Consider the following 27,572-nt stretch of genomic DNA (forward strand, 5'->3'; position numbering starts at 1 on the left):
CGTTTTGGAAAAAAAAAAAAAAAAAAAAAAAAAAAAAAAAAAAAATGACATAGAGCTTGCTGCAGAGTTCTGATTTAAACAGCTTTATACACACTCAAATTCCTTTATAAAAAGGAGAAAACAATTACATTTCTAACAGAACCTTAGATTTAGGAGTCTCAAGACAGTCCATTCCTAGTCTTAGGCTGGATACTCAATTTCTCAAATTCCCTAATTCCCAAATTAAATGCCTTCATTTTTCTGTGGACTCTTTAAATCTCTTATCTATGCAGATGATCGAAGAATATGACCTTTGGATGAATAGTGTTTCTTAATTAACACTCACATTGTTAATTTATGATACATGTAGTACAAAAATGATCAAGCACAAGCAACAACTTATTTTTGGCATCATGCTGATAACATTTCAAAGAACTTTCCATGACTTAGTTAACGGTATCAATTTTAGAAACTTACAGAATGTAAGTATTAGAATGTGAAAGTATAAGTAACTATTAACTGAAAATCAAATTTTAGAAAGCCATAAAAAAAAGTAGGGTAAATATGGCAATTTTCATAAGAAACTTAACTATAATAGCGGTGGGCTAGAAGACCTTTAGGTTCCTTCCAACCCTGAGATTCAGTCATTGCGTAATTCCTTATTTTAATGATGATGTTCATACGTCACCTAGTTTTCAGCATGGCACATATTTTAACCAGACAGGTCTACTGTCTGATCTCTACGGCTTAAGGTTCACATATTAAAAGACCAAATACATAACATATCCGTATCTGTTTTCAAGGGTGAATTTTCTAATTATTTTTAAATGTGTAATATTAATCTACCCACATTCCTATTTTCTTAGGTAATCGGAAGCCTGATCTGTTTGTTTTTTAGCTTTCTTTTTCAATACCTTTAATTTCGAATCAGGGTTCAGGATCATCTGGGCTAAGTGAGCAATAGCGCCTGCGTCCACTACGGTCTGTGCTAGCTCCGGAGAATGCTTTGAAATATCACTGAGGGCTGAAGCTGCAATCCTTTTCAAAGCAATTTCTGGCTCCTGGATACAGAGCACTAAAAGAGGAACAGCTCCCGCATCCACCACAGCTTGTGACAGTTCTGTGGGTCCAAGAAAAGTAATTAAGTGAGTATGGGTGACTGACCCTTGTGCAAGCCATTTTTCACCCTGACAGATACAGCAAAGAAAAAAGGGGAGGGTGTACTTCACTGTCTCGACATCTGCATTTCAAATCAGCCTTCCTGGTTTCATAAACCATGTGGACCAATCCTGAGCTGAAAAGAATACAGGTCAATAGATGGACCCCCATTTACATGAACACATTTGAGGTAGATTAGGCTGAAATGGCTTGTTATTCTTTTTTTTTTTTTTAAGAGAGTAAGCAGATGTCAGCTGTTTAAGCTCTGACAATTCTGCTCTTCTCAATAGGCAAGCATTTTATGCATGGTTTACAATAACAGAGAAAATTAAAGTACCAAAAATTTACCAACCACACTAATTAGGCAGTATTTTGTGCTATTTACATGAGTAAACATTAGCATGAATCTTGTGCCAATAATGTCAATTTTTAAATTCCTTTCATCTTATAGTACTTTTGAAAGATTTTTTTAACTTATTCAGAATTAAAAGGTGCATTTTCATTGTACAAATAAAACAAGATCTACAACTGAACAACATTTTAATATGCAAATGTTAATGTTTAGATAAAGGAATAAATTTATCTTAACCATTTCACATGTCAGAAATAAAATCTTTTGAATATACATGTTGATTTGTTTGTGTGTCCAAGACAAACAGCTATAAAAATAACACATTTTAAATTATAGAGAATGAGAAACGAGCAGGCAGACCCATATAATATGTATGTAGAAAATGTCTTTTGAGAAGCATAAAATACCATACATAGTTACAGATTCTCCCCTCATTGTATTCTAGGCCTCTCTTCCTAAATCACATATACCTATTTCTAGACTCTCTTCCTTTCAAATTATGTTCTCATTTTCCCAGATTTGTAGTGCCTTGGCAATTTATAGCCAAGCTAAGATATCTATTTAGCATATCACTTAAAGTCTTTAATTAAAAAAAAAATACAGTGGTTAATTTTTCAAAAGATTGGTGATATCACATTTTCTAAAAGGAAATAATGTTCAAAAATACAGGTTATAGTGTCCAATATTTGTTTTCCTTCAATTATTGTAATTATCTTAAAGTTCTGGTATTATATAAATGGTTCACTCATCCTTTCATTAAACAAGTATCAATGAAAGGTTATTATGTGCCAGACTCATTCAGCTCCGGTGCAGATGACACACTTCTACAAATTAACACTACATTGATTAGCAAATATATTTCAATTTTAAAAAATCTAACGTGAAATATGAAATACAATGGGAAGTTAATATGTAATCTCAAGAACAAGAGGCAGATAAGAGGACGTTGGTTAACAACAGCAACAAAAAAAAAAACAGCAACAGACTGCAATATCAATCTCACAATATAACAGATCCTCAGAAGCTTCGCTGGGATTCTGCCGCAATTGCCTTAAGACCAGTAAGACAGCAGGTGAAACAGGTGATTACTGTATCTTTCCTACCATCCCCACCCAAGGGAAATGGAAAGAAAGCATAAAGTATGATATGTGTAATTTATAGATATAATTTTCATATTTTATGTTAATTGGTAACATGTTACTTAATTCAGTTCGGCCCAAATTATACAGGTGTTGTATGGTAATACCGACTTTATGTGCACATATTTAAGGGCACCTGGTATATATACACAGACAGTCCCCAACTTAGGACGGTTTGGCTTAAGATTTTTCAACTTTATGATGGCGCAAAAGCAATATGCACTCAGCAGAAACTGCAATTTGAATTTTGAATTTGGATCTATTCCCAGGCTAGGGATACACACACAGTACAATGTGAGGCCCGAGCCTCAGCCCTGGCAGCCACGTGATCACGAGACCAAACAACCAGTACGCGCAGCCATGCTGCACCCACACAGCCATTCCGTTTTTCGCTTTCAGTGCAGTAGTCAATACATTACGTGACATTTTCAGCACTTTATTATGAGATGGGCTCTGTGTTGGATGACTTTGCCCAACCGTAGGCTAGTGTAAGTGTTTTGAGCACGTTGCGGGGAGGCCAAGCTAAGCTGTGATGTGCAGCAGGTTAGGTCAGCAAATGCATTTTCAACTTGGGATATTTTCAGTTTACAATGGATTTACCAGAATGGAACCCTATTGCAAGTTGAGGGAGATCTCTAATGGGCTGCATCTATTTTGAGAGAGTATAAAGATGAGTTCGTCTATTTATGTTTGCTCACTTCTATATTTTCTAAGAGGAGGAATGTGCAGTAAACTGCAACTGTTTAAAAGTACTATTAATAGGGGGGGCCTGGGTGGCTCAGGTCATGATCCCGGGGTCCTGGGATTGAGCTCCGCATCGGGCTCCCTGCTCAACAGGGAGCCTACTTCTCCCTCTCCCTCTGCCACTCCCCTTGACTGTGCTCTCTCTCTGTGTCAAATAAAATATTTTTTAAAAAATAAAAAATAAAAGTACTATTAATAAAAACTAAGGTTTTTTTTTAAAAAATTACTATCTTTGTAATTTCCACGTGTTTTATCTTTTCCTTGAATAACAGAATGCCATATCCTCCTTTTCCCGAACTCTATAATGTTGAACAAGAAAGCAAACTCTGTTCTTCTGACTGGTTACCATCCTCAGCTGTTTTCTATTCTCTCCAGAGTAGTGATGGTAAATGTGGGGAAGGCTGGGGATGGCCCTGGAGAAAGATCTACTGTGAAGGTTATGAAACTTCCAAGAACCTGGGTTGGGCCTACAATTCTGTACTTGAGATTTCATATACATCATATCTCCAGATTTATCTGTTCCTCTAAAAACTGGGATCAGAAACACACTGTCATTTATAAATGATGGTATTCCATCACGTTCATACACACATAAGGTATAAAGTAGTGTATATACATGTAAGAATACAGCAGGCCTAACGAATGCACACCATACCACGTTACACATATTACAGACTATCTTATCCTGCCTCTAGCGCTACTCTTTTTCCTATGGCATGTTTTTCTCCTCTTCCCCACAGTTGCTTCCTCTGGCATTTCTGTGCCAGTCACCATTGGTGTCTACCCTGTAGCCTTTGTCAGCCAAGGCACAAGTAGAAGTCAGCTAGAAGCATCTGTGAAAGGGTTTTTTCTCTGTCGTCAATAGATACACACAGAAGGAAACTCCGACTCTGCTGGACATGGTCAAGTGTACGAGTGACATCTGGAACTCTTACATCTGTCTTGCAACGATAACGGAAGAAATCACTGTTTCTCTGAGGATGACTGAGTACAAAAATGAAAAACATCTGGGTCCTCCATGACACTGTTCAGCTGCATAACCGATCTTAGAACTGCCCTGCCTCTGAACTTGTGTGTCATGTAAAACAAAAAACGTCCTTATTTTTAAGCCATTTGTAAAACTTGATATTCTGTAACAGCCAAAAACATCCCGGTATAATCCTGTCCTCGCTCATGCTCGGTATATTTACATATTCTCCTCTCTTCCTCTGGTCATCAGGTGTTCATTCAGTATTTACCACGTGCTAGAAACTTGGCTAGATCTTGGGGAAGCCGAATAGAGTAAAACGTGGTTCTGTTCTAACAGTTGGCTCAGGGTGAAGGTACAAACAGACAACACCAAGTAAGAGCGAGGAGTCAGGTCTGCGGAGCGGGTGGGGAAAACAGATACGCAGGGGTGTGGCAGGCAGGGCTTCCCACATTACCTCCTTCTCCCCTTTCCCGTGTCCTACACTTCTCTATTCGGAAAAAAGCAATGGCAACCGAAGTACATGCAAATTCTGGTACATTTAAAAATTACTTCCCGTAACAGAAATCTCACAGAGTTCATTTCTAACTCTAATTTGAAAATGAGTTTTGGTTGTTCAGTTAATTATACTTATGAAATCAAAGATCGATACAGACTCAGATGCTCATTATAGGTTGACAGATTTGACCAAAGAAAAGCAGTGAGTTAAGAAATTTATCTTAGTGCCTGAAAATAGCTTCATTTTAAATTTTAAATGAACCTTCAAAAATTAGTTTTTAAAAAATAAATCTTCTCTTATGCAATAACATTCAACATAATCATTATGTTAGATAACAAGCAAGATTAGTAGTAGTTATACAAAGAAAAATGCAGAGAAAGAGGGTTATATATTATACCAACATACCAACAGAATTTATAGTGCATTGATGGTACTATTGCTGATAAACTTTTCTTCTCAATTTGCCAAATTTTCTTTGATGTGATTATAAATGTTTTAAAAATAAAAGAAATGTGAACATGTCTTTTGTCCATATATACAGCTACTGCTGTGTTAACTATACTAATATTACTATTATAAAGGAAAAATAAATATAAACATTTTAGCTTATTTCTCAGGATGGCAGGAATTTTCTTATTTTAAAAAACAGTGGGAATGTATGTCCCCTTTAAGCATTCTGAAAATTAAAAATCTTTGGAAAATTACTAATGGATAGAGGAAATATTATCTGTTTGCTTTTCCACACTTGCCCTCTTGCCTTAATTTATGTCCTTATTACATTTACGTTAAAATATTACATTTTTAAAATGTGAAGCTTTATTCATTTATAACAATTTCTTAGACTGCAAATTGTCAGAGGGAATGAAACTATCCAATAGCACTTCCTTTTTCATAAATAATAATGAAGGCCATGTATTGCAGACATGTAGACAACTGAATACACAGTCCGCAGACTTGATGGTCAGCTGTTTTCAGGAAAGGAAAAACTGGTTCTATTGGGCCTCATGAACAGCTCGCTGTTGAGACAAGGAAGGAAGGCAGCCTCCTCCATGGGACTGTGACCAGGGTAGTCACCCGTCACACTTCTCTCTGCCTCTCTCAGTTTTTCCATGATCCTTTCTAATTACATTTGTAAAGGCTTATGTGCATACAATCCTTTCAATATTCTTAATACGAAATTTTGGGTGAGAACTCGTTGCTTCTCACACAGTTGCTTTTTGTTAAGAATTTTATTCTGTCCTGTTCTTGGGACCTGGGTTTTTGGTTTTGGTTTTGTTTTCCTAACAAAATAAAGGCTGAACTTGTAGTACTCCCTAACAGGTGTGAAGGATTAACTTCAATGGATCAAAATCTTTCATACAGAAGAAGAAAAAAATGCTCAGGACACTTTAATTTTAAAACAAAAAGACATAGTATAAAGGGAAGACTTTTAAGAACACCACCACTCATAGAATTAGTACTACCTATATCTGGATGAGTGGAATATTAGAAAGGACTTTATATTGACTAGAAAAGGACAGGAATGCCCATCAGTGTATAACAGGCATGGCTGACGCAGGGAAATCAGGGAAAAGTGATTTTGCTATAGTAGGACTCACAGTGGCTTCGACCCCTCCTCTTAACTGCTGGGACTGGTTTTTTGTTTAGATCCGCAGTGGTAAACTCAAATGTCCACGCGGCCCAGCAAGTAAATAAGTGAAGTCAGAGGGTATACGAAAAATACTGGGACGGGGAACAGTGGAAAACCGGAGAAGCACATGCGACGGCTGCAAGCAGCAGCAATCGCTCAGCTTGAGCCCGGTGTGGCCACAGAGGAACACAGGCCTGTGTCATCAGATCCAATGGTGTTTCAAGAGAAGCCAGAAATCTGATTTTTAACGTGAAATCACCTGGTTTTTTAAGTGTTGGCAACTTAAAAAACACACACACACACACACACCACCACTCTGTGAGACAGTATAATGCAGGCCAAAGAAAACACACCCACCTGTGGGCCAGCTACAGCCCACAACGTCATCTCACAACCCTGGGCTTAAACTTTATACCTTCTAAAACGACCTGTGGGAGGCTCCGGATGTGGAAAGGTAATGTACTTTCTGCCTTTGATTCTTGGAGTCATCAAAGAACCACTATGAATAAAATAAATTAAAATAAAATAAAAATTTCAGCAGCAAATTTCAAGAAACTGATGAAAACCTGAAAGTTGACCTGCAAAAAAAGAATTAACCTAAATATACATTATGATACTTAACTGCTTATAATGGAGATGTAGGAGAGAAGACTTTGAGCAAAATTAATCTATCAGGAGAATTCATAAAAAGGACTCAAAATGAAGAGGCTCTCCAAAAAGAAAAAAGGAAGAAAAAAATATTACGAATTTCGCACACTAATTCAGAAATAATTAGGCAAATCGAACACCTCAGGAATTCTAATTCTTTTAACTTTGCTGCTTTTTAAATCATTTTTTCAAACACCACTTTTAATCACTGTCTCTAAGCCCTACAACAAATTATATTAAAAAAGAAAAGAAAGTCTTGAATCACCATTTCTCTGCACTTAGGTGGCCCTGTTTATCCGTTTAAAGATAGGATGGTTTTTGCATCTGGCTGTAAAATATATCACTACCCCTTCAAAACCTTTTTGAAATAAAGCAGGTTAAAGATACATTTAAAATTTGGCTACACACTTCTGATGTTAATCTTACGCTATAAAAGTCACCCCATTCAACCAAACTTTTCGTGAATTGGTAAAATCATAATAAAAGCCAAATATGCCAAAGCTGGTTATATACCAACCACACTGCAGTATGCGTTTAGGAATGTCACTTCCAAAGTGGGAGAAATGTGTCCTGGTTTTGGTCTAACCCAGCTAATCTACTGCTTGGTTATCTACTGCTCTGTAACAAATCACACCAATTTAGCTGCTTCAAACAGGAAACACGGTGTCGCTGTTTCTGTAGGTCAGGAATCTGGGAGCGGCTTCGCTGGGTGGTTCAGGCTGGGGCCTTCCACGAGGCTGCAGTCAGGATGTCCGCTAGGGCTGCAGTTATCCGGGGCCCCACTGGGTCTAGAGGATCTCCTTCTAAGCACACTCATGGGAATGTTGCAAGAAGCTTTCATCGGGTCCTCCCCATTTCTGGGGCCTTTCCATAGGCTGCTTATGGCGAGGCCTCTCCCAGAGTGAGTGATCCAAAAGAGAAAACCCAAGACAAAGTCTGCAGTCTTTCATAATCTAACCTCAGAAGTCACATACCATCACTTCTGCTATATTTCACTGGCAAAATGTGGGAGGAGGCTACACGAGGATGTGACTAGGAGGAGGTGGGCATCACTGGGGGTTGGCGGGGCCATCGTGGAGGCTGAATTAGTATTAGAATTAGTATTTTTCTCCACTAACACGTCTGAGCGAGGCAACATCCCTCTGTAGGTAACAACGCTCATGATACCTGTAATTCTGAGCTGAGAGACAGACCTCTCCAGTTGCTAGGTGAGAAAAAGGTAGAGAGAGAGAATTTGCATATTATTATGAAAAAGTCTAATATATGATTTTTATTTACTTCCCCCACCCCACAGATGTCATTTTTCCTACTGTCATTATTTCCATGCCACGTCTCTCCCATCCTCAGAGCTATTGGTCTCACTCGTACACATGGGTTGAGTGTTTGAGAGATTAAGGGTTAACATACATACATATGCTTTGAAGGTTAAATAATTCTGGCTCCTCTAAAAAGTCAAGTGAGTCAAGTAAGCCATTGATCTGGAGTTAATGGTGCCGTAGTAAGAAATTACATTCAGCTGCGATGGACGGCGCACTTACAGGCTCAAATATAAAAAGCAGCTTCAAAATATGGTAAGGAAAAGAAGTGGAGACAAGAGAAGGAGAATGTGGGAAATGAGAAAGACTTGGGTATGGCCTTGGAAGTTAATAGGTAACATAAGATTTAGAGCAATTTTTAAAACACCCAAATTTTGGCAATTTTTAGTTTTTGACTTGTAACGACTTTACGGCTAAGACTAAGCTGGATAGAAAGAGGCAAAAGCTACAGAGAAGGTTTGTGGTGCTCTATCCACGAAAAATCGGATGGTAAATTCGTGGGAATCAGAGCTTTTACAAAATACACCTCTTGTATCTAGAAATGTTTTCGTTTTGTTTTCCAACTGCTAAATGAGTATATAAGATTGTAGCCATGGCCGTAGCTTCACTCTGCCTGCAAATTCGTGAGCTTCAAAAAAAGTAAACCGAAGTGCAAAGGGGGCATTTATGACCACAGCATCCCCGGCGCGCTTTCTTTGCTCCAGCCCAGTTTTAAGTTCCCTGCCTTCTAGCTGCTCGGCGGCGGGGAACACACAGAGAGGAGAGAGAAAAGGAAAACCAAGGAAGCACTGGATGATTAGAAAGCTTGCCAGGTGCCTTTACAAAAGTGGCCCCTGGTCCGAGGTTCTTGGTGTGGCTCCCTTTGAGTGGTGCCTAGAAGCTGCCCATGGGCTTCCACTGCCCATGTTTATTCCTGAGGATGGATTCAGCTCCACATTTTAATAATTGCATAATATCCCACTGAGTAAATATATGCCATAATTTACTTAACCATTCCCCCGCTTTAGAACATTTGTTTTGTTTGATCGTGGTTTGGGTTTGGGCCATTATGAATACAGTGAAGTGAACCTCTGTGTGCATTAAGATTATGTATTAGTGGGGCGCTAGGGTGGCTCAGTCGGTTAAGCGTCTCCCTTTGGCTCAGGTAATGATCCCAGGGTCCCGGGATTGAGCCCTGCGTCAGGCTCCCTGCTCAGTGGGGAGTCTGCTTCTCCCTCTGCCCCTCACCCCACTCGTGCTCTGTCTCTTTCACAAATAAATAAAATCTAAAAAAAAAAAAAAAGATTATGTATTAGTTATCTATTGCTGTGTAACAAATGACCCAAAGTCAGCGGCTTCAAACATCATCATCTGTTATCTCACATTTTCTGTGGGTCAGGAATCCAGAAGCAGCCTAGTTGGGTGGTTGTGGCTCTGAGTTATTCACGAAGCTGCTCTCACACCAATGGTTGTAGTCATTTGAGGGCACAACTGGGTGAGGATCTGTTTCCAAGCTCACTCAGCTGAGTGTAGTTGCTGGGAAGCTCCAGTTTCTTGCTGGTTGTTGGAGACCTCAGCTCCTCACCACGCGGGCCTTTCCCTAGGTTGTCTGACTGTCGCGTCCTAGCAGCTGGCTTTCCCCAGAACAAGGAATGAGACACAGAAAGGGAGAAAGCCCCCGGGACAGATGCCTCAATCTTTTATAGCTGGTCACCTATTCTCAGAAGTAACCGACCGTCACTTCTGTCATAGTCTAGTGGCCGCATAGACCAGTCCTGGTCTGATGTGGGAGAGGCCTATCCAAGGGTATGAATACCAGGACACAGGTCCTCTGTGGGGCATCTTGGAGGCTGGCTACCGCTGGTCATACATACATACATCTAGAACTCCACAGATTACGCAAACACACATGCATGTGTGTATTTACTTATGATAGCGGCTGAAAGCCACAATTACTAAGGGGGAGTGTTGACACTTTTTGAGGTTCTTGATATTTTTAGATTAAACAACATGAAACTGCTATTTTTGTTAAATCAAAACCAGTTGAATATAGGTTATTTCATGTAGGTCAACCTAATATACATCAACCTACTATGGACTGCAGAATTGTTTATTTTATAAGTATATGTCTCCACCATCATGTCTCACCATGTGTGAGTTTGGCAGTCTGGCCACTTCACGTATAAAGTACATTTTAGTCCTTACATCGAGTAGGAGATTGCTCAAAGTTGAATCATTATTTACTTCGCCCCAAATGGTGTTTTTAGGTCCAAATTCCTTAATTTACTGCATACTACAGTTTAGTTACACTGATTAATAAACATGAATATTATGTATAACTTTTTTTATAATAATTTTTTATTATGTTATGTTAGTCACCATACAGTACATCCCCGGTTTTTGATGCAATGTTCCATGATTCATTACTTGCGTATAACACCCAGTGCACCATGCAATACGTGCCTTCCTTAATACCCATCACCAGCCTATCCCATTCCCCTACCCCCCTCCCCTCTAAAGCCCTCAGTTTGTTTCCCAGAGTCCTTAGTCTCTCATGGTTCATTCCCCCTTTTGTTTACCCTCCTTCCTTCTTCACTTTCTTCCCCTACCGATCTTCCTAGTTCTTATGTTCCATAGATGAGAGAAACCATATGATAATTGTCTTTTTCTGTTTGACTTATTTCACTTAGCATTATCTCCTCCAGTCCCGTCCATGTTGCTGCAAATGTTGTGAAATCATTCTTTTTGATGGCTGAGTAATATTCCATTGCATATATGGACCACATCTCCTTAATCCAGTCATCTGTTGAAGGGCATCTCAGCTCCTTCCACGATTTAGCTATTGTGGACAATGCTGCTATGAACATTGGGGTGCATACAGCCCTTCTCTATGTATGACTTTTTTAAGACCATAGCGTTACCACTATATTGCCTTTTAACAAATAAACACAAAGCATAGACACGCTAATTCTAAGTCAGTACTGTCCAACGGGAATGTAAGTCACACATAATTTAAAATTTTCTAGTAGGTACATTTAAAAAGCAAAAAGAGGGTGCCGGGGTGGCTTAGGCAGTTAAGCGGCTGCCTTCGGCTCAGGTCACGATCTCAGGGTCCTGGGATTGAGCCCCACAAGGGAGCCTGCTTCTCCCTCTCCTTGTGCTTGAGCTCTCTCTTGCTATCTTTCTCTCTCTCTCCAAATAAATAAATATTTTAAAAAATAATAATAAAAATAAAAAGCAAAAAGAAATAGGTGAAATTAATTTTAATAAAATACATTATTTAACACAATATATCCAAAATATTACAATTGCAACATGTAATCAATTTTCAAAAATTTTAATGAGATATTTCACATTCTTTTTTTCATATCAAGTCTTGGAAATCTAGTGCAGATTTTGCACTTACGATGCATGTCAGTTTGGCTGCTAAGTTTTCATTGGAAATACTCAATCTGTATTTAGACTTCAAAAAGTTTATAGCTGAAAAAGTAGATTCACATACCCATGTTGTTTCGATCATACCTAAGAAATCTCCAGTAATTGAACTGGTTTATCGATTTTTTTAAATTTATATTAGAAGTAGATAACAATTTAGTGCCTCAGATGCCCGAGCCACCATTCAAGTATATGACAGTAACAGGTGACTAGTGCACGACCGCATTGGTAAATCTGTAGTTTAAAATCAAAGGAGATACAGAGAACTGGCTAGTAATAGAATTATCACACAAAGAGTTCAATAACTGCAGTTAATACCTTTTCAAGGCCAGAGGTCGATCTTGAGCAAAACGCTTTGATGCAATTAACTTATACCACATTTTTATAGCAAGCTGTTTCATTCATCTACAGCCACGGATGAGAGCAAAGTAGGCCAAAAAGTTAACTGCAGAATCAGCCAGAAACATGGTAATTATACAATAACTATTTTCCCAGTAGACAATGGATTTTAAGATGTATGTTAAGATAAGATGATGAACATGACTTATTGCAAAGTACCATCCTTTTTTTTTTTTTCTTAGGTGGAGGGGAGGGATGGAGAGTCTCCAGCAGACTCCCTGCTGAGCTCAGAGCTTGAGGTGGGGCTCGATCTCACCACCCCTCACAACCTGAGCGGAAACCAAGAAACCAAGAATTGGAGGACCAACTGGACTGTGCCACCCAGGCACCCTCAAAGCACAATTCTTATGCTAACAAAGCCCTAAGCTTTTAAGAAGTAAATTCTCTTGTAGATGTTTGTGAAATGCTTAATTGCAGTACTTTCAAATTTCAGTCAAATACACTATGACCAATGTACTTCTAGAAATTCAAATATAAATAAAAAGTTTGTCCCCTCAATATCTAAAAGGTGTTGGAAGGTTTTATACACTAGTGATTGGAAAATAAAGCAAGTCTGAAAAACACTTTTGTTCAAACCAAAAAAATACATTACGATGCACTGTTCAAACTTGATTTATTTCTAAACTAGTAGGATGCAAATACCCTTCTCTTTATCTACTCAGCACACAATTTCGTGACATTTCTTGTGCAGATATTTGCACCAAACAGAAAACAAAGCCTCAGACTAAAAGAATATTAGGTGGCACCAGGTAGAGGAAGTATTTTGGTGCATAGAGGGCTTTCCTTTCTCCTTTAACTGTACTATCAATCTCACTTCTCTTTATTTCTATGCCCAAAATCCATCCAGCAGTTATCCAGATGTAACTTAAGAATAATAAAAAGATTGTCCTTTCTGGAATGGTACAAAAAGCATAACTTGTAATTCATGTCTCACTTGGTCCAACTTAGAATCACCCAGTGTATTATATGTACTCTTAAGACAGTAGGGTACATTTCTGTCTGATGTGCCCAGCTGTCTGGGTGACTTTTATGCTCATCTCTATCAATTTTCCTATCTTAGATTGTAAAATCCTAGAGATAAGATATTAGCCAACTTATTTTACTTTGAAGACATGGTAACATACACATAAGTGCCTCAGATACTTTTTGACGATTACAATGATGATGATGGTGATAAAGAAACTGTTCACTGGCCTCATATATGAAGTTAATGGTCTCAGTGACTTAGGAATCTGAGATTACAGAATTACATGGTATTGTTCTATATTCTGAATTCTAAAAAAACAAGCACACACAAAAAAACCTCAGAAGATTTTATCAACCAAGAGTTTATAACTTTAAAAATCACAATAAATAGGGATGCCTGGGTGGCTCAGTCAGTTAAGCCTCCGCCTTCAGCTCAGGTCATGATCCCAGGGTTCTGGGATCAAGTCCTGCTTCAGGATCCTCACTCAGCGAGGAGCCTGCTTCTCCCCCTGTCTGCTGCTCCCCCTGCTTGTGCTCTCTCTCTCTCTCTCTCTGACAAATAAATAAATAAAATCTTTAAAAAATAATAATATAATAAAAATCACAATAAATAAAAATACAGAAGAATTCACCATATATTTTTTCTTCTAGTAGCACTCAAACTACCCTAAAAATGACTAACGAATGAGGTAACTACTGAGTAGTTATAATTAAAGTGTTACTTTGTTTAACATATTTGGCCTCCATGCCAAAAGAACATAGACAAGACATCTATTTTCACTTCATCTTTTTTCACCAACACTTCACTAAGTAGAAAACTTCCCTGTGGAAGTCAATGTTAGGATCAAAATAGGTGTGACGTGTAACACATGTAATCCCATATACATCATTTGCCTCTATGCTTATTCGTTCCTCAGCCCCTCCAAGATAAAACAAGTTGTAAAAAGAAAAAGATAGTACGGAAATCAACATTATTATCTACAGGCTTCAGTAAAGACAGTTGTCTGTAGGGCTTTTAAAATAATTTTTAATTAGGGGCGCCTGGGTGGCACAGCGGTTAAGCGTCTGCCTTCGGCTCAGGGCGTGATCCCGGCGTTATGGGATCGAGCCCCACATCAGGCTCTTCCGCTATGAGCCTGTTTCTTCCTCTCCCACTCCCCCTGCTTGTGTTCCCTCTCTCGCTGGCTGTCTCTATCTCTGTCAAATAAATAAATAAAATCTTTAAAAAAAATAATAATAATTTTTAATTACCAGGCTGCAGTTCCCTTCACCCCTTCATCCCCACAGTACAAAGTCCCTTGTTATCTCAGATATTTGTCACGAATATGTGACTTTTCAAAAAGTTAATTACTGCTTGCTAAGCCTGTTCCACATGATTTAGCCTACTGGTATTTACAGATGGGTGACATGAGAAGAACATTTGCAAAAATTCTGAATTTTAAAATTCTCTTTTCTTTTTATCACGTCATCATTCTATACAAGATAGAAAATAATCAGGCTGACCAGCTCGGTCTGGATTCCTTCCTTATATTATCTGTTTAGCAAATAGAATAGAATCTATTAACTGTTTCTGTAGTGTCCAAACCAGCCAACTCCTGTCAGCACTGCTCGTCTTGGCAACCTCATCTTCTAACTGCCCCTGAGCTGGGATGGAAATCTCTCATTTGATTTAGTCCTGTGGACATCAATCAAGTCTATAGGAGAAAAGGATAGTCACACATGTGGAAACCAGCCATCATGGATTAAAAACAGAGGTATCTGGCAAGACTTTCAGATACAACAAGGAGCTTAAAATGAAGAATGATGGGCTCTCGTACACTTACCTTTCTCATACTATAAAAAGGAAGAACCTCTGAAAGATTTTGAGTAATTGCCAAGCAGTTCCACCATAAATTGCTATCTGGCCAGAATAAATCCTTCCCCTCTCTACTTCACTTTCCTCATCTATATAATATGACAATTATATTAATGATTAAAATGTTCTAGAACACCTAACCAAAGGTACGGTATTCCTCTTTGCCAGGCTTGAGAACAAAGTTTACTCTGAGACAGCAAGACTTTATAAGAAACGGCATATTTAGCTAAAGCTCCCAAAAGAAACACTTAAAACTTATTTTTGAGCCCAAATGTGGAAAATCATTCCTACAAAGCCCTTGTACGGCTCCTCCTTCCTCACCCCTCCAGCCAGGCTATTGCTGTCAGTTTAGTCCCAGGTGCTACCTTCACTGCGGCCACCCCCTTGCTACGAGGTCACTGGAAGCCCTCCTCCACGAAGCTGCTGTGCTCCACACAGTAAGGAAGCAAGAGAGAGGCTGCCAGTGGGGAGCAGCGAAGCAGAGCGCTGCTGGGCCCCGCCAGGTGGAAGCCCTGCACCTGCAGAGACCCATGGTTCCTTCTTCCTAGCTGCTGACACTTCCTGTCCACACAGGCTCCGTGCCTCATGCCTTGGATCTCCAAAGCAGGACTAATCCTCGGAAACAACGAGAGGGTGACATTGATGAGGAAAATATGTTAATAGAATAATGCTGCAGAGTGGGAGAATCCAGCAAGAAGGAAGAAGAACCAGTCTAAGAAGAATTTACCTCAGCTTTTATCTAAAAAGCCAGAGAAAATATAAAGAAATAGCTTATTTACCTTCAAAGTAAGAGGTACATACATCAAGAATATTCAATAACTGATGATGCAACCACAGACATTTAATGACATAATTTATACAGAGTTAAAAAAGAAAAAGAAAAAGAAAAAGAAACCCCACACCATTTCGGGTTGTTAGTCCCCAATTCCCTTTGATTATCTAAAATGCTTTAAAATCTACACATAGAAGTAACTTTCAGAAATTGTATTTTTCAAATAAGGAGAGGAAAGGGAAGAAGAAAGGGGGGGTAAACTGAAGCGGGGATGAACCATGAGAGACTATGGACTGTGGGAAACAAACTGAGGGCTTTGGGGGGGGGCGAGGAATGGGATAGACTGGTGATGGGTAGTAAGGAGGGCACGTATTGCATGGTGCACTGGGTGTTATACGCAACTAATGAATCATGGAACATTACATCAAAAACTAGGGATGTACTGTATGGTGACTAACATAATAAAAAATATTATTTAAAAAAAGAACAAGTCAAATGGTGCCTATTGGTTTTTCTCTTCTACTAATTGCACACTTACTTTATTTTTGTTTCCTAGACACAAAACGTTTTCCTTCTATTGCCCTTAAAGGTACACTCTATTTCTTTTGCATCTCCATTTAAGGCTTCTGTTTCTTGAACTGCCTAATAAAACGTTCTTCTAATACTAAGCAGAAAACACTGAATGAATGTCTTCCCATTAATCTAACATATTCTGTTTTTAGGAAATCACTGAAAAAGAAGTCAGGTTATTTAGAGGCAAACCGTCTATTTTCACTGATTCAGGATGTGAATGATGACTTCTTTTATTGCCTACTGGGTAACAATTCCCTTTCCTTCTGAGAAATCTATGCAGTAATCTCTTCTGGGAGCTTCTGGGTCCCAGACCCCTAACTACTGTGAAATATTGAAATTACACTGGGAATTCCATGTGGGAGCCAGATTATAGCAAGAAATTGGAATGGAATCCCTAAGACAGATCCTATTTATGAACTATAATCATTTAGCCTCAGACTTAACAAAAGGGAGATATAGAAAGGCTATCTATACGCACCCGCCTGGAGTTTATCTGTATGGCAGTCCCTCAAAGCTCTTCTGCAGCACCTTTTGAAATACGCATGTTACCATCTGTTTCCCATAAAGTCCTCTGACCAAAAGCAACAATAACAACAACAACAAAAACCCCAAGCTAAATATGATAACCAGCTTCCCAGGATAACCAGCTTCTGATTTAAAACATTGCCTTAGGGGAGTCTGGCGGATCATCCAACTCTTGATTTGGGCTCAGGTCACGATCTCAGGGTTGTGGGAGCAAGCCCCCTGGCAGCTCTGTGCTCAGCGGGGAGTCTGCGCGAGATTCCCTCTCTCTCCCCCTCTGCCCCTTCCCTCACTCCCCAACTCTCTCGCTCAAGTAAAGAAATGAATCTTAAAAATCAAAAACTGCCTTAGTTTCCTCAATCACCATATATTAAACAATAGTCCTAAGGTGACCCTATTCAGAAACCAAAATCCAGATAGTAAGGAAATCATTTTAATATATTAATTCAGAATCATTCTAAGCATGACAATAGTTTTCTTTCTCCATTTATTTCTGTATCATTTTCTTTCCTTTTTGTCTCTAATAGTGTCGCCATTTTAAGAACCAAATTAAACATAACCATGGGAGAGCCTCTTCCTATTTCCATTTTGAATTTCTTCTTCGATGCTCTTTTAAGAAATATTTAGAGAAGCTGTTATGGTCAGTGGTTAACATGGAGTCAGACAGATTTAGACTCAAATTCTGGTTCCACCATTAACATAACTCCAGGTCTCCTCTCTAAGTTACATTTTCTTCCTCTGTTTAACAGGGAAAGTAATACCGACCCTATGGGTTGCTGTAGTCAAAATGAGATAATGGATCTGAAGCACACTGCACAGAGCCAGGCGCACAGTAAGTGCTCAGTAAGTGGTAGCTATTGTTTCGTACATAAACACACATTGGAAAATCTGGAAAACAAAGAAAATGTATCCTTCATTCTATCACCCTAGTAATACAAACATGTATTTCTTTGTAATTTATGTCCACATAAAAACTTATTTTTATATTATTATAATTGCAATTATAATTTTATCTCTTTTTTTACATTATAATCATGTTTCCGTGTTACCATGTAGGAATCATAATTACCTTTTTAATTTGCCAAGTGAAGTTCCATTAAGTAAAAAGGACCATAATTTAACCGCTAAATTCCTGCAGTATTTGAGGGGTTTTGATATTACAAATACTACTACAATAACATTTGCATGAATATAACTTTTTCATTCTGTGGAATTCTTCCCTTAGGATGGATTCCCAAAGCAGGCTTTTCAGAGTAACCAAAAACTCTTTCATGACTTAGTTTCGCCAAACTTCTTTCCACAAGTTTATACAATTTGTAGAGGCTTCGCCAACGGCCATAAACATCATATTCTCTCCAACCTTCAGTATAAATACTAATATCTTGTATTCATTGCATATTTACCATATGCCAACTACTGGTCAAAGTGCTTTGCGTATAATATCTCATTGTGCTCACAGCAAATCTCTGAAACACCTTTTAGGGAACATCTTTTGCGGATGAGGAAGTTAAGGTTCAGGAAGTTTAAAAGCTATGTCCAAGGTCATACAGAAGTGAAGGGGTCGAACTTGGACTCATACTCAGACCCTGCCTAATGCCACAGTGCTCTTAACCATTTGGCTACATTTCTGCTTTACTCTTTTCCCCCCTAAATAATAATAAGTGGGGAAGGACATTTTCACTGGTGTTTTAACGTGCAGTTCTTTGATCACTAGCGAGGTTGATCATTTTTACATATGTTTGTTTTAAAACTATTTTCTTGTTGTATTATTCATTCATATTGTTTAACAACTTCTGTAAAGTGCTGAGGACAATGTTGTTCCCTCTGTATTCTTTACCAACAGGTGTGTCAGCACAAACTTCACATGAGAGGTCCATGTCCTTATTGATGACTTCATGGAGCTGTCAGTTTGTAAGAGGAGGTACTCCTCTTTCCCCTCCCTCTTGCCCAATATGGGCTCATACAAATACATTCTAGAAAGTTATCATTTCCATATCTCTTCAACATTATTCATTCATGCGATATGTCTCCTGCCTGGATTAGAACACCCCTATCATGAGAGAGAGTAAGGACCCAACATCCCCTGAAACATGACAAACTAAAATTTTTTCACTGAGCCAATTTACCAGCATCTTTGAGAATCCATCACTATCTCACCTCTCCTCATTCCCCACTACCTGTCTCTTTCTATCTTCAAATTTCTCTTCTACTAACTAGGATAAGGACTGAAATGTGTAGGGTTTTTTTTTTCTTTTCAAATTTTTATTTAAATTTTAGTAACATGTAGTATAGTATTAGTTTCAGGAGTAGAATTTAGTGACTCATCACTTACGTGTAACACCCAGTGCTAATCGCAACGAACACCCACCTTATTACCCATCATCCATTTAGCCCATCCCCCTACCCACCTCCCCTCCAGCAACCCTCAGTTTGATCTCTATAGTTAAGAGTCTCTTATGGTCTGCTTCCTTCTCTTTTTTTTCCCCCTTCCCCTATGTTTATGTTTTGTTTCTTAAATTCCACATATGAGTGAAATCATATGGTATTTGTCTTTCTCAGACTGACTTATTTTGCATAATACTCTCCAGCTCCATCCACATCATTGCAAATGGCAAGATTTTGTTCTTCATTCTTTTTGATGGCTAACATTACTTATAAGTATATATAATATATATTAATAGATTTATATTATTTATTTATTTATTTATTTATTTATTTATAGATTTTATTTAAATTCAAGTTAGTTAACATGTAGTGTATTATTAGTTTCAGGAGTAGAATTTAGTGATTCGTCAGTTGTATATAACACCTAATGCTCCTTACATTAAGTGCCCTCCTTAAAGCCCATTGCCCAATTTCCCCTTCCCCCCACCCATATCCTCTCCAGCAATATACCAAATCTTCTTTATCCATTCATCAGTTGATGGGTATCTGGGCCCATTCCATAATTTTGCTATTGTTAATAATGCTGCTATAAACACCGGGATACATGTGGCCCTTCAAGTCAGTATTGTTGTACCCTTTGGGTAAATACTTAGTAGAGCAATTGCTGAGTTATAGGGTAATTCTATTTTTAACTTTTTGAGGAACCTCCATACTGTTTTCCAGAGTGGCTGCACCAGTTTGCATTCCTACCATACTGTAAGGGGTTCCCCTTTCTCCACATCCTCGCCAACATCTGTTGTTTCCTGTGTTGTTAATTTTATCCATTCTGACAGGTGTGAGGTGGTATCTCACTGGGGATTTGATTTGCATTTCCCTGATGATGAGTGATGTTGAGCATCTCTTCATGTGTCTGTTGGCCATCTGGATGTCTTCTTCCAAAAAATGTCTATTCATGTCTTCTGCCCATTTCTTAACTGGATTATTTGTTTTTTGGGGGCGTTAAGCTTGATAAGTTCTTCATAGATTTTGGATACTAGCCCTTTATCAGATATGTCATTTGCAAATATCTTCTCCCAAGACTGAAATGTGTAGGTTTTTGTGAATGTGTGATCCAAATAACTTGGCCATCATTCAAAACTTATCTCCCATAATGCATGGAAACATCATTAAAACTGCATCTATAGTTCCCTAAGCAAAACCAGATTTACCTAATAAATCTAAATTTTAATAATCCTGTTTTCAGATATGCTCCATTACCTGCATTATGTCTTGCAATATATCCAAGTGCCCAAGCCGCAGCCTCCTTGACTCCAGGGTCAAAATCTTCCAAGCATATCACCAGCGTATCCAGTGCTCCACAGTCAACTATTGCCTGAGCTAGTTGAGGAGAATGTTTGCCAACTGCTCGTAACACAAAGGCAGCTGCTTTCTTGTAAAAACGCTACAATGATAAAATAGATAAAACTCAAAGTGAATCAAACACTTATAAAACCAAAAGTGAAAATTGACAAAAACCAACATAAAAATGACATTAATATATATAAAGCTCAACAGCTTTTAAATCCAAAAGATGAAAAACATCCTGCAAAATAATTTTTTGATGCTCCCCTATTGCTTCTGTTCAGTAACTAAACTGAAATAATTTAAATCTTAAATTACATTTCAAATGTTTTATTCCAAAAAATTCATTTGGAAATTGTATAAAATACAATATAAACATTGTATTTCCTACCAATTCATAAAATAATGAGATTTTCTGTATCTGCAACACACTGAAAAGTATTTGTTTGACCCATGGGAACTCTTAGATTGTTAGCATGTGCAACAAAACTGTCCACTGACAAATTCATTTCCTTTACTTGCCCTCAGCCTCTAAGCATGGTAGGCCTTTCATGACCTCAACTAATCTTTTGGTGTCCCAAGCTATCCTGAAATAACAACCATGTTTCAAGATGCACTACCAACTGTTGGATAAACATAAAGGCGAAACACTCATGATACATTTTTAAAGCTTTCCTGATAAATAAACTAACCAAACAAGGGGATGTGTTATTTATCCCCTCTTAGAAATGCTCTTTTAAAACAATAAATACAAATGACTTACTGTTAGGTGAACTTTAAGTAATGCTTCATATTTATAAAATTTTCTATGTAAAATTTTATCAGATTGAGAAATAAAACTGAAACACAAGACTAACATGTTTTTTTTTCATATAACTAAAAAAAATTAAGTGTATAGGAAGTATTTGGCTATAACACTCACTACTGTTTCAAGGTTAGTATAATGACACAGTAACAGTCTCTGTCTTTTATTAGTAGAACCCAATTAACCCCCTAATTGTAGATTCCAAGTTTTTACGTCTTTACAGTGACTACTAAAAGTGACTAGGTCACTATAGCACCTGTTCTGAAAGCATGCTATTTACTTTGGCTAAAAGATTAAGATACAACAAAAATTATAGGAGAGAGAAAATACATCAAGAATATTTTAACGTATTATATCTCAAAAATTGGTATATGTTGATGATATAAGAAATATGCTATGTTAATGATGTTTTGATATATTTCTTTAGTTTCTTAAATGTTAACATATATAGATATTAAAATATTTGTTATAAAGGTTAATTTTATGTCAGTAACCAAATATCTACAACTTACTATAAAACTTAGAGTTCTAAAGAAGCTTTCCATTATTTTCTTATAATCATGGGAAAATAATGGTGATACGTTTCCTGTCATCACCTTAAGCTAATGTGACTTTTTTTTAATAATAATTTTTTATTGTTACATTAGTCACCATACAGTACATCCTTAGTTTTTTACGTAGTGTTCCATGATGTGACCTTTTATATGGCAGAATTTCAAATTCACAATTTACTGGCCATCGACAGTCACTGCTAACTACAGTGCCTATAATCCACTCCTTCTGATCTCATTTTCCCCTTTCTCCTAATTTCTGCTTCTTCAAATTCCTCTCTCTTCTCTCCCATTCCTCACTAAAAGAATTCCCTTAAAAAAGGGGGGGGGGATTCCACACCAGGGACTTTGTACCTCATAAAGAAGAGATTAAATCCTGAGAGAAATGAGTTAAAGGACTGGTTGGTGAAGGAGACAGAAGCCTGGGAACACTGCTTCACATTCTCACTTTCTCCTCATTTCTGCCTCTTTACAACTAATGGACATTCATTCACATTTAGATCTACTGAGACCCTTCTTTGTGGGATACCAAAACACAGACCCTGCCCTCGAAAGAAGGAGCTAAGAGTCTAGGAAGAACAAAGTCTAACAGTATTTGATGATGGAAGGAACACCTGCAAGAAAAATAAAATTTCTGAGACTCCTCATGGAGATAAGACAGTCAGTAAATGACTCTCCAATCTATAAAAATAAGGCAAATTTTTAAACAATTAGGATTTATTTTTTTATTCTGGTAAAATACACATAATATTTACTATTTTAACCATCTTAAAGTGTACAACTCAGTGGCATTTAGCATATTCGTGGTGTTGTACAAACATCACCATCTAGTTTCAGAATATTCTCATCAGCCCAACAAGAAACCTCATACATGTTAAGGAGGCACATTGTTCCCCTCTCCCCCCAGCCTCTGACAATCACTAATCTGCTTCTGTCGCTACAGAGTTGCGTATTCTGGACATTTCCTAGAAGTGGAATCATACAACATGTAGCCTTCTGTATCTGGCTTCTTTCTCTTAGCATAACGTTTTCAAGGTTGATCCATGTCGTAGCATGTGTCCGCACTTCATCCCTTTTTATGACTGATAATATCCATTATATGGATGTCCAAAATTTGTTTATCCATTCTTTTGTTATAGTGAATAATGCTGCTATAAACATTTGTGTACAAGTTTTGTTTGAGCACCTGTTTTCAATTTTTTTGGATATCTAACTAGGAGTAGAATTGCTGGGTCATCTGGTAATTATGTTTAACTTGACTGCCAGACTGTTTTCTATAGCAGCTGCACCATTTTACACTCCTATCAGCAATATATGAGGGCTCCAATTTCTCCAAATCTTCACTAACACTTATTCTTTTCTTTTCTTTTCTTTTTTTTTTTTAATCATGGCAATCCTAGTAGGTAAAGTGGTATCTTGCTGTGGTTCTGATTTGTATTTCCTAATGACTTATGCTGTTGAACATCTTTTCATCTTCATTGGCCATGTGTATATCTTCTTTGTATGTGTATAGATGTCTATTCAAGTCTTTTGCCCATTTTTAAATTAGATCATTTGTCATTTGGTTATACAAATAGGAATTTAATCTTAAAAAATATCAAGAAATATATATCCTTAAACTAACAGAATGGAATAAACAGACCAAGACCCTATCTATAGGAAGGTCCTTAACTATTCTTAGGTGGTGCTGTACAGAAACATAGAGTAGGACCAGACCGGAGGGGGAAAAAATTGGGGCACTCTTAGATGACCCCTAAAAGGACTGGCATGCTTACGTACTTGGTATAAAATGCTTTATCAAACCTTCCCTTACATGTATTCTCCTTCCTTTTGTATGCTTCTCTCCCCCTTGCTTCCAAGCTGTCTCTTATAGTTAGCCAGATTTCACCTGCATATAAGGATTGCTGAAAACAACTTTTTATTTGCCTAAGGCTCCATACAGCTCTCAAACCTGATCCTACAGGTTTAAGACTCTCATACACAGAAATACTGCTTTATATATGATCCCATTAAAAATTGTGTAATCTGTTTTCTTATATTAACAGTAATGGGGAAAAGCTGTCTATTACTCCTAAAATAAAATACCCTAAAGATATTATTATGTGCAGTTCAAAAAATTAAATGTTGTGTTAACATCCTAAAATTCTAATGCCTATAAGCTTGCAGCTGTATCCAAACTAGCAGATTCTTAAAAATCTAAAACAAACAAAAAACACATAACTAATTTTTTAAAAATCTTACATTCTGTTCTGCCAGTGAATAAACAAGCTGTGGAAGAATGTCACCCTTCACCACCGCTTCTGCTAGGTCATCATTATAATTAGCCAGTCTCCCAAGAGCCAACGCAGCAGTCTGTTGAATTGTTGGGACCACATCCAGAAGAAGAGGCCTCAGCAAAGACATTACACCTGAGTTTAGTTATGAAAGAACAGAAGTCAGCAAAATTTAAACGCAAAAGCAAATACACAATTCAGCATTATATATATATAAATTACAGGAAAAAATCAGTAAAGACAAAAAACATTATCCACTAAAAACTAGTGGTATATTTAGAAGCATCCAACTGGCCAAGACAAAGAATAATACAACCTGAAATTATCAAAGCAGCAGCACAGCATGACAAGAAAGGCTTTGGAGTTAGGTTAAGAGTTTAAATCCCTGATTTGGCAAATAGTAGCTATGTGACCTGATAGGCCTGTTATGGGGAATGCAGAGAAAGATTGTAGAGCAAGTAGTTTAATGCCTACCTAGCACATGGTAGGGGGTAGAGGGGAGCTGGGGGTGTAGGTGTCCCCCAGCCTTTGCAAATCCTATCTTTCAGGGTTCAGTTCAGGTCCTTTCATCTCTATGGAGTCTTCCATTTGTTTTGTTTGGTTTTTTGTTTTTGTTTTTTCTCTGATTCCAACTGTTGGGTCTTTTCTGTGATTTCAACTGGCTAAGGCCTCACATTCATGAAGGGATGCAACTTCAGATTTCTGATATTATTTCAAAGAAACAAATTCTCTGAGATAAGTATTTTGCATTACTAGTTCTCATAATACTCGCTCCAGGGTTGAATACAGAGTAGGTATATCACCGTCACAGCAACAATAGTAAAAGTTAGCTTATATTTATCCAGCACTTCTTAAATGCACACATTGTTTTAAGGACTTGTTTTCCATATGAATTCACTGAACTGTCATAACAAACCTATGAAGTGGCCTATTATTATGTCTATTTTACAGATGAGGAAATGGAGACTGAGAAAGGTTAAGAAATCATCACAAAACTAATAAATGATGAAACATGGTTAGAAATTCAGACATTCTTCATTAATGATTGCTAAATAAATAATACATATTGAAAGTTGAGGAGGTAGGGAAAGAGAGATAAAAAAATAATTACATTTTAGTCATTTGGCTATTCCAAGTCTTTACAGTACCTTTGCCTTACTATAAAATACCCCAAATAGTCAACTGCTATTTGGGCTTTAACGATGCTGTTTTAGTCTAAGGTTACAAGGAAGGTGATGACAGAGCTCAAACTGGAACAAAACGCCCCTTGACTTTCTAAACTTTACTTAATTTGCAGCAGGCTATTCAGCTAGATGTTATTACATCTTTTCTTTAAAAACATACCGCGGTGAGCTAGAAAAGCAAATATTATCAATATTCTTTTATAATGTTATGTCCAGAAACATTCGAAAAAGAATAAAAGGAAAACATTTATAATAACACTTAGGATTAGACCAAATTAAGATAAACAGTACTACCAATAACATTAGCAGAGAATAATGATGCTTATCACAGATACATGTAATGATGTGACCCGAGGCTTTTCATAGTTCCCAATTTCATTTAGTGATCATCTTTATGGTTACGGTGGCTTGATGAGATCATCTTACATAAGACCACAGTTGCAGGTTTGAATCCCACTCAGGCTGGTTAACTTTGCTGGCACATGGCACTTCTAGGTCATAGCTCATGTTCAACAAATTAACATGTCTATACTCATAAGTGTTGATAATATTACTATCTATACTTTTTGTAGTGATAATTTCTGAAATACCTCACAACAAAAAGTTTAAAGTGCAGAATAAGGTATTAGAATGACTACGGGGGGTGCCTAGGTGGCACAGGAGGTGCCTGGGTGGCACAACGGTTAAGCGTCTGCCTTTGGCTCAGGGCGTGATCCCGGCGTTATGGGATCGAGCCCCGCATCAGGCTCCTCCACTGGAAGCCTGCTTCTTCCTCTCCCTCTCCCCCTGCTTGTGTTCCCTCTCTCGCTGGCTGTCTCTATCTCTGTCGAATAAATAAATAAAATCTTAAAAAAAAAAAAAAAAGAATGACTACGAAATGTTAACACAGGTTCTTTCTAAAAAGTCGGATTTAAAATGATTTGTTGATCTCCTCTTTGTAGCTGTTTCATTACTTGATTTCTTTTTTTAGCTTTTTAATCGTGGTAAAATAGATGTAGCATAAAAATTACCATTTTAACCATTTTTAAGTGTACGATTTAGTGTAATCAACACCACTACCTAGGAACTGCGGAACTGTTTTCCACAGGAGCTGCGCCGTTTTACATTCCTACCAGCTAAGTACAAGTGTTCATATTCTTCCACATCCTTACCAGCACTTGTTATTTTTTGTTTTTTGTTTTTTGTTTTTTAATAATGGCCACCCTAATAGGTGTGAAGTGGTATCTCATTGTGGTTTTGATTTTCATTTCCCTATCACTCATGTCAGTGAATGTCTTTTTATGTGCTTATATTGGCCATTTGTACATGTTCTTTGTTGAAATGTCTATTCAAGTCCTCTGCCCATTTTTAAATTGGGTTGGTTTTAGTTATTGTTGACTATAACTTCATTTTTTATAACAAATATGCATGATTTTAAGTAAAATAAGTCAATACTCTAAAAAAACAAGAGCTAAATTTGTTAACACATATTTGAAGTTTCATAATAAATACATTAACAGGGTCAAAAAGTATAAAGTATAATAAGTATGCTTCAAATAGTTTTAAAAGAATTACAATTATGTTTCATGTTATTTTTTCCTGATGATTCTGGTATTTCCTTTTTTTCCCTTTTGATATATTTATATATGTGTGTGTGTATGTGAAGGCAATGGCTTATTGTCTTTAGAAATATAATTGGAAAATCAATCTATACTGGGTTATTCATCCTGGGTATTTTGAATTAAATCTCAAAAACTTTGACCTTCTATGTTAAGAAGTTGAAGAATGAATTCATCTATCTGGGTCTGTAATGTTTAATTTAGTTATAAGTGCTTATTTTATTTTATTTTTTAAGATTTTATTCATTCATTTGAGAGAGAGAGACAGAGAGAGCACAAGCAGGGGGGAGAGGCAGAGGGAGAGGGAGAAGCAGACTCCCCACTGGAGCCCGATATGGGGCTTGATCCCAGGACCTGGAGATCATGACCTGAGCCGAAGGTAGAGGTTTAACCGACTAAGTCACCCAGGTGCCCCAGTTATAAGTCTTTATTATTAGTTACAGTATTTAGCTAATATACCATAAGTCTCCCAATTTTGGAAAATTTCAATTTGCTGTTTTGG

At 37.5% G+C, this 27,572-nt stretch overlaps 1 protein-coding gene and 1 long non-coding RNA gene across 3 annotated transcripts in view; one reads left to right on the forward strand and one right to left on the reverse strand.

Moving 5' to 3' along the window:
* Positions 1-994, forward strand: part of LOC103664231 — a 43,410-nt gene extending 42,416 nt beyond the window's left edge. Inside the window, exon 4 of the long non-coding RNA XR_568954.2 lies at positions 911-994. This is a non-coding gene — a long non-coding RNA (uncharacterized LOC103664231). The remainder of the gene's footprint in view (positions 1-910) is intronic.
* Positions 1-27,572, reverse strand: part of SPAG6 (sperm associated antigen 6) — a 61,429-nt gene that overhangs the window by 21,951 nt on the left and 11,906 nt on the right. For both annotated transcript variants that reach the window (XM_040645333.1, XM_040645332.1), the window contains exons 3-5: positions 24,257-24,423; positions 20,576-20,759; positions 894-1,099 (exon numbers count right to left, since the gene is read on the reverse strand). In XM_040645333.1, coding sequence (XP_040501267.1) covers positions 894-1,099; positions 20,576-20,759; positions 24,257-24,423 — 557 coding nt within the window. The remainder of the gene's footprint in view (positions 1-893; positions 1,100-20,575; positions 20,760-24,256; positions 24,424-27,572) is intronic.

The sequence above is a fragment of the Ursus maritimus genome, unplaced genomic scaffold (assembly GCF_017311325.1).
Source record: "Ursus maritimus isolate PB19 unplaced genomic scaffold, ASM1731132v1 scaffold_31, whole genome shotgun sequence".
In the NCBI taxonomy this organism is placed as follows: Eukaryota; Metazoa; Chordata; class Mammalia; order Carnivora; family Ursidae; genus Ursus; species Ursus maritimus.